This window comes from Rosa rugosa, chromosome 1, assembly GCF_958449725.1.
Source record: "Rosa rugosa chromosome 1, drRosRugo1.1, whole genome shotgun sequence".
Taxonomy (NCBI): domain Eukaryota; kingdom Viridiplantae; phylum Streptophyta; class Magnoliopsida; order Rosales; family Rosaceae; genus Rosa; species Rosa rugosa.
The window spans coordinates 52,036,066-52,044,799 of NC_084820.1; the positions used below are offsets into that span (position 1 = coordinate 52,036,066).

The following is an 8,734-nucleotide window of genomic DNA, read 5'->3' on the forward strand; positions in this document are numbered from 1 at the left end:
CCAAGAAATCCAAGTGGGACTTTTACTTGTGGTTAAAAATCGTGCCGGCTAGTCATCTTCTTTTACACTCTCCTGTTTCAATTTCTGTTCTTATTATCAATGTGGAGAGAGACTTCCGTACGTCACCCGCACCACGTGGCAGTGCGGCGGCTCAATCAGTGCCCAAGCAGGGGGGGTATTTTGAGTATTTCACATTAAAAATCAGGGGCAGTTTTGAAAAAGAGGGAAAAAAATTCTTTATTCTGATTGGAGAGACGCACCGCCACGTGGTGCGGGTGCCCCTACACAAGAATTTCTCATCAATGTGTTCAGATCTCAGAAAGCTTTATTTACTAATCTTTTTTTTTTTTAATCATTTAAAGAAAAATGCATCCGCTCTTTGTTTACTTTCTAGTTATTAGTAAGACCGTTAATGGATTTCCGGTTTAGTTGATTTTATACAAAGATAATTTTGAAAAGAGATTGAAAAATAAGATTGTATTCGTGAAACTAAAATCGTGAGATGAGAAAAATAATGATGAATGATGAATGATGAAAGGAAATGTGAGTAGCATTCCTTGGTGGGACAAAATGGAGTAGTAACAAGCTCTTTTTGATGACTTTCTTTCCTTGATTCATGCCTCTTTTGGTGTCTTGGTGTTTAGTTATGAGTACATTAGTCAATCCATTATAGGTAACACAGTCTAGCATGACATGTTATGTTATAGTAATGTGAATCTTACATTCTTACGCCACGTATCAAAACAACAATTAAGCCTTTTAGTGATGAAAGGAAATGTGAGTAGCATTCCTTGGTGGGACAAAATGGACTAGCAACAATTTCCTTTTGATGCACTTTCTTTCCTTGAATCATGCTTCCTTTGGTTTCTTGGTGTTTAGTTATGAGTACATTAGTTAATGCATAAATAGGTTTACACCATCTAGCATAATATACTATGTTATTAAACTATACTTGCACCACATATCAAAACAATAATCGAGCCTTTTAGTGGTTAACTCATACTGTCGATCATATTTTGTAGTTCAATTAATTGAACTAATATTTGCTACACAGGCATCTATACTCATATTTAATTTTTTCGTTCACCAAATTGGTGTCCTCCTCCTACCAGTATAGTAGTTCAGTTCCTTAAATTTGCATAGAGTTACCATTGTATTCATTGTCCAAACTAACCACGTTTGTTTGTTTTCATTCTCTAAAACTGCTACCCAAGTTGCATTTAGAGATTGTTATTGAGGATTTGAGGGGGAATCCAGAAAAAGTGAAGTTGACATTCTTCAATCTTCACTATCATTTGATTATGATCTATATCATACATATGCTCGCATAATATGGATTCGATTCCTCAAGTTCATCCTCATAAACAATAAGTCAATAACAGATTATAATCCATAGGAAAATAAAAATATATGTCAACGATTGGATTCCAGACCGAATGAATCAACGAATATGCTACAGCCAAATACCAGAACACACAAGACATGATGACCCAGAGTCAATAAATCCAGAAGCAAACAGAAACCTTACCAATTATTTTGTAAGCGATGTTTATGCTGACTTGCCAGCTTCAACTAAAATGTCCAGAAAAAAAAACAAAATTTCTATTGTAAAAGAAAATTGTGACTCAGGTCACATGCATATAGTAATCTCCAACAACTAAACTATTAGATTTAGTCCTAATGCAGCGCCACTCAAACATAGTAGCCTGTGATTGTACCACCCCTTCCTACAACCTCACCAGTCCAGAACCAAGCAAAGCACTCGACCCCAAACAGAGCAATAATGCCAGCTTTCTCCACATTCAGTTCCCCTGTGGTTTTTAAAACGTCCTTGAGACCTTCAAGTTCCTTCCAGAATGCTTCGTAGCGACTAGGAATGCTGTAGATAAAATACGAGAAGCAAAGTTAACCAACTGGTGAAAACAAAGCAGGCATTGCTTATGCAGCGTATAAGAGTCCAACCTGTATTTTTTTTTTTTTTTGAGAAAAGAGTCCAACCTGTATTTTAGATGTTCATATACCTATAACAAAGTAGATATTTCCATATCATAAGTTTAACCTTGACAAAGTACTTGGAAGATAACGCCTATTTATAGATCCAAGAAGCATACCGGTTATCTCTAGAAATCCCATGTTAACTAAACTGTATCATCATCTTATCAAGACTATTACCACCCTATACTGCAGACGTACTGTTACAAGTAAATAGATAAAGCTAGTGTGCAGATAAAAGGGATCGAAAGGTTGCTGCTAAATGTAAAAATTTGATGCTGCAGCAACTCGAGAAGTTAAAGTGCACAATGCAACTCATTTAGGTGAGAATCTTAATGTTATTGATCTACAAATTATTACTACACCCTCTGTGAATATAGAAAGACTGTATGATGTGACCCAACAGCAAAACAAAAATCTTAATAAGGGAAAGCACATAGAACAGCTATAGGAAATTAGCACAGGAAATAAATTAAGCATTCATAAGTCCTACACAAGATCTTAAAGAGGTATTATCAACAACTGGCTTGTTGGAACAAGAATTCTACACTCATATGCATTGTTTTCGAGATGACTGTGGTGCCTTGAGTCATAAAATGTTCAATAGAAAAGAAGCAAATGAAAAACCTGGCAAGACGAGTATAGAACAGTTGCTTTGCTAATGTTTGACAGTTCTCGATGGTGGGTGGCTCCTGGATATAGCCCTTGTTCTTCTCCATCATCTGCTTGTAATAGGTATTTCCATTCTTGGCTAATAAGTTTGACACCTGGACCAGCTTTGTCTGCAACTGAGGTAACTTTGATGCCATGGACTCACTAAATCAACCTGATAATATAAAGCGTATTTAAGCAATAGAAAATACATTGAACAACATCCTAATCATCTTAGATGCACGACAATGTAGGGACAATAATATCTTACAGGCTAAATTATCCAACTTGCATACGACTGAAAAAGACACATTATTCCAAGTTACATAAACTCTTCTGTTCAATCTACTATGCCAAACACATCCTTCAGCTCAAGATGGTTACTCATGAAAACACACTGAGTCACTAGGATATTCAAATACACACACTTTCAAGCTAATGCAACAAAGCCTCACAATAAAATCTTAATGGTTCCTGAAATTCACTCAGAAAGCCTTCTCATAGTAAAATTTAGAGATTCTCTACAAATCAAAATAAACCATATGTTAAAAAAAAAAAAAAATCATTTCAATCTACCTTGAGAACCAAGCTTCATTCATATATATAGATATCAAGTGCCCTTATTAGATAAATCAAACTCACACACTTGGGCTTGGAAGATTGAAAACAAAGAGTAGCATCATAGTGAATGGTGGTTGAGATTTGACAAAAACAACATCACATGAATAACATGATCATCAACTTAAGTGGTTTTAAGACTAACCTATATGATCCATAATATGATCCTATTATCAATGAGTAAGAACCCAATTCAGTAGTTAGAGCTCAGATACAAAACCTCTCACAATAGCACAAGAATTTAACCCGGATTTTAATCAAGCCAACCCATCAACCAAAGAACAAATCCAACATTCGTCAAAAAGTTGCTTCAACTTAGTCAATGCTAGCAGAGGAACTCTCTACATAATAAAAACTAAAAAAGCATGATTTTTTTTTTAAAATAAAGAGCCAAATGGGCTTGTTTGATTGGCTGCCAAGAGCAGGAAAATCAGATAATCATAAATTTACACTGTAATTTTCACACATTCCACCAGTTCAGAGAATAGGCTAGCGGAACTGAACAAAGATTAATAGCATCCTTTGGCTCATTAAATTTTCTGTGTTCTCTTTCTATTAATTTTCTGTTTCTTCTGTCACTTAAGTTTCTTGGGAAGCTTTGCTTTTCCAAAATGTTCGTCTATACAATCAAAACTATGGTAAGAGGAAAAAAACTATATATATTGTTATAGATGCAAGAAAAAGAAAGGCATACTACTCAAAAAAAAGACACATCACTCCAAACTACACAATACGTTCTTTCTGTCTACTATCCCAAATACATACTTCAACTCAGAACCATTTACTCATGGAAACACATTGAGACACTTATAGTACAACGATATTGAATACACACAGCTTTCAAGCCTGCACAGATCAAATAAATGATGACAATAAAACAACATTGCAACAACTCGTCACAGTAAAATCTGAGTGGTTCCTGAAATTTAGCCACACAAGATTTTCCAACTAAAACTTCAAAATTCTCTAGAACTCAAAATCATTCCGATGGTACAAAGGATTCATTTCATGAGAACCATGCTTCATTCATAAAGTTATGTAGCGCCCTTCTAGTATACAAATGAAACTCAATTGGAAGATTGAAAACAAAACGTAGCATCATTATAAATGCTTGTTAAGATTTGGCGAAAACAGCATCACATGAATTACCCGATCATTAGCTATATGGTTTCAAGACAAATCTATGAAATCAACAACACCATCCTATCATCAATGGTTAAGAATCCATTTCAGCAGCCACAGCCCAGTTATAAAAAAGAAAAAGCCTACTCCAAATTGAACCCAGATTCTGATCAGGTTCACACACCAACCAAACCACACTAACCAAACCAAACCACACTAACCACATACCTCCAAAGCACACACTTTAATTCAGTCAATGCAAGCAAAGGAACATTCACCACATAAGATTAACAAAGCATGAATTCAACCCTAAAACAAAAATAGCCAAACAAAGCAATAGGATTCCCAAAATTAAAATGATTATTAAGATACAAAATGGGATACAAAAAGGCACCTTGATATGTCCTAGGGATTTGGAACCAGAAGGAAGGACACATAGAAGAAGCCTTGGATAGAGGGAGAGAGTACAAGTACGCTGATTCACTTGGCTTGAATTTATATTGTATACAAATTCGATACTTTTTCTCTGCAGTGACCACGTGGTAGAAAGAATTAAGCTTTTCAATGGTTTTACATTTTACCAAGTCAAGATGGTTCGACTTGATAGGGTCTCTGCACCAACCCGACCCGACCCTCCTATTTACAAGAATTTGAATTTTGTTTTGCTGAGAAAAGGGGTTCGTTATATAAGGACTCGGATTGAGGCAATTTCAGTTCCAGTTTCAGATACTTGGTTCTCTTCTCTGATATGATCCTGGGTTGGTTTCTTTAAGATTTCAAATCCTAAAGTTCCAATCCGTCTGCAGGGAACTATAAGTCAATTCCCAATGTCCTCCACTTTATGCTTTTGAACGGCGGCGCATCTAGTTCTAATTTCTCTTTGGTCTTAGTGTTTATGTTTTACCAATTCAAGTGTTTGGCTGGTGTTCACATTCGGCTTGACTGAAAATATTCATTGGAAAAGAAACCTAAGGCTGAAGACTTGATCCACTTTGATATAGAATCCTAATCAAACTAGGAAACATACTTAACTTTGTTCTTATGTTCATTGGAGTTGGATATAAAATCTTCATCAAATTAATAACAGTTTCCAAGACTTGGTTTGCTTATGTTTATTGGAACTCGGGGGTGTGCAGGAGAAGTTCACTCCTATTATAAATTGTAGAGACGACCTGAGAGTGTAAACAATAGAAAGAGATTGATTGGTGCAATGGCAGATATATTTATGGATTAGGGATGAAGAGTTTGTCAAAGAAATTGAGGCCAAGTCTCAAAACTTGTGGGAAGAGAATGGTGTTTTTTAGGCTGATCCTGAGCCAAGGGAACTCTTTTGTCTCTCACGATACACACCTGTATATATTCATAATTCATTGCATTTAAGTCCTGTAAAACACATGGCCAATTGTATCTTTAAATTATCACAGCAGATTGCTCAACATACTCAAAATGGGGGAAAAAATTAAAACCAAAAACACACAAACAAACAAACAAACAACTATGTGCATCCAGCATCCTAGATATTGATTGTATGCAATTGCTTATAGTAGTACTCGTGGACAAATATAACTTGAATCAGAAACACAACTCGAAAATGCAGTCACCAATTTAAGCTAATGGCGCTGCATTCAGTACAGAAGGAGGCTTATATAACTTTGGTGGACTAGGTTAACAGTGCTCAAAGCCCAAATTTACTCCAAACCAACAAGAAATGGAAAGGTCTACATACAAGCATATAACATATTGATATTTAGCTGCAACAAGCCCAAAATATATGTGCCTGTTCTTGATTGTAGTGTTGGCCACCACCTTTCCCTCGAGTATAGTAATGATATGATACCGAAGCAGACATGAGAATTCACCCACCAGACATAAAGTCAGCCTATTATGCATTGGTGGAATTGACTATCAGTGAAATTGCATCTCTGTTGTCCCAGAGAACCCCTTCAAGCAACGCAAACCCAAGGTCGGTTTTACCACAAGTGGGTGTTACCTAGGATTAGAGTTGGCTTAAAAGACATAAGTTTCATGAAATAATTTTTTTTTGAGAAAATAGATAACTTCATTCATTTATCCATTGCCAGAAGGTACGTACATCAAATGCTGTCTTACACCAAAATCATAAATGGTATAAGCTACCAGACAAAGGACAGGTGACCCTCACTGTTAACACATTCGCTCACTTATTGAGCCTAACCACAAGAAAGAAAATCCTCCCTACCAACTTCCCATGAAGTAGTAACCTAGCCGTCTAGAGACCTCAATTGGTGTACAACTAGAGAAACTAAGATGAAAGTAGTAGAAGACTCAACTTCTAGTATTAGGCAAGGAAACCTGGAAAAGCCTAAAACTTTCCCTTGCCCTTGTCGCTAGGGGGCTAGGATCAATACCAGTAACTGCAGGGTAAGAGAGTCGTAAAGCAGCAACATTCGGCTTCTTGCTAGGGCGATGATTCTTGTTCCTACTCCCAAGTAGCTTGCCCGACTTCTTCTTCAACATCACCAGAGTGACATCCATCCAGGTACAAAGGAGGTGAGCCTTGAAGGCCGTAGGGTTAACCGGTCGGCAGGTCAGAGGCTTCCCAATCAGAAAAGATTTGGAAGACCGACGAACAGGGCCGCCACCAATTCTCCCCAGATCAGGAGCACTACCTCCCTCTGCAAGCGCAAGGGAGGCAGCACAGCTAGCGGTGATAGCATCAATGGAGGCCATGTGGCTGAGTGAGGGTTGAGGGTGAGAGACGTAGAGAAGAAAGCTAGGAGAAGAGGAGGCGAGGACGCCGTAGAGAGCTAGGGTGAGAGAGAAAATCTCTCCTAGGGTTTTTTTCTTTCTTTCTTTTGCCATAAGTTTCATGAAATAATAATTTCTTTTAAGACAGAGAAATAACTGATGCAGTTTCACAACTGAAGGAATTAGATATTTTCACTCATTCTAATCTAATTTGACTTGCAAGAGATAACCTTATATAGACTTCAAATAACTAAACATGAACTTTTAGAATGACTCTTGATTTGTTTACTTTAGAGGCCGTAGTTTCTGGTTTGGGGAACAAGACTTGGCTTCTAAATAAGGTATTCCTTTTCAAGCCAATCTGTAGCTATAGTAAAACAGAAATGACAGGCAGGAACTGCAAAACCCCTTATTCCTGAGAAAATCTTTTAGAGACATTTTCTACATCTCATAAAGAAGAAAAGTTTCCCCAGATTAGTCGTGAGAAGGCGGTCTTTACCAAATAAAAATTTCCCAATTCCCATTTCACTATACATAAAATTTCCAATTGATCTTTCTGGTGAATTGAGAGATTCTCCTTTCTAAGATCAGACCTTCTCTCAATCTGGTTTAGAAGGCTCAGTAAATCCTCTTTCTTCTAAGGCATGGGGAACTAGGTTCTTTAGCATATAAGAGTGTTTCATCGGGAAGCTCTTACTGTACAGGATATCGATTCTAGGAAAAATGAATGGTTACCGGAGCTAGATGTCGTAGAAAGAGTATTGCATGAATCCTTATCATTACTCTGCATCAATGAGCAAAATCCATCACCCTAATTGACACTCCTCTCCATTAACCTTAGACTGGCCTTGTAACTCCAAATCAAATTTCCCCATGCAAGTAACTAGGATTGTTGTAAAAGGGGTGAATAAGTGGTTTATGAATTTGTAATGGTGCCAAAGTTTGTATACTCCTTCTAGGATTATGAAAATACAATACGTGTTTTCTGGAAATCGGGGATTGATAGACACATTGCAATCCTTAATGGGCAGAAATTAAAAATTCACACAGAAAACACAATTTTGGTTACGTAGTGAAAACCTCAACTTTGAGATTAAAAACACTGCGGGACTCTTACTCTTGAGAACCCAAATAAAATCAATCCAATAATAGTGAAGAATATGCTTCTTTACAAACACATATAGCTCTCTGCTACAAACTCTAGACTCACTAAAGAGGTGCTTGTCTTGAATCTTGACCTTCTTCGTCACTTCAACGATCTGCAAATATCGCTCCTCTTGCAACACCAATCTTCTCTACTGATCTCGAGAGAATCAATGCATGTATATGAATGATGAATGACACTTTTACATGGAACAAGTGTTTCAAAGTAACTATACGACTTTTTCTAAGCAAACAAGAAGAACATGAATTCTTACGTCTAAGTCCCCAAACATGAACGCTATTTTCTTCTGAATATATTGAGGAGAAAACAAATCCTCAATTATCAAGATTTACCCTAATTGGACTCCTAATAGGAAAGGTATTTCAATAAAAAGATATCCAATTAAAATACTTAAATCCTAAAGGACTTCAATAGTATGATTTTTACAGTTAGAAAATATCTTTATAATATAACATCTAA

The 8,734-nt window shown here is 36.6% G+C and overlaps 1 protein-coding gene across 1 annotated transcript; it reads right to left on the reverse strand.

Moving 5' to 3' along the window:
• Nucleotides 1-1,504: 1,504 nt before the first annotated feature.
• LOC133725374 (uncharacterized) lies at nt 1,505-4,917 on the reverse strand. Its single transcript, XM_062152599.1, has 3 exons — nt 4,778-4,917; nt 2,620-2,818; nt 1,505-1,879 (listed from the first exon to the last, which is right to left on the reverse strand). The coding sequence occupies exons 2-3, from the start codon at nt 2,799-2,801 to the stop codon at nt 1,693-1,695; spliced, it is 369 nt and encodes a 122-aa protein (XP_062008583.1). The 5' UTR covers nt 2,802-2,818; nt 4,778-4,917; the 3' UTR covers nt 1,505-1,692.
• Nucleotides 4,918-8,734: the final 3,817 nt, after the last annotated feature.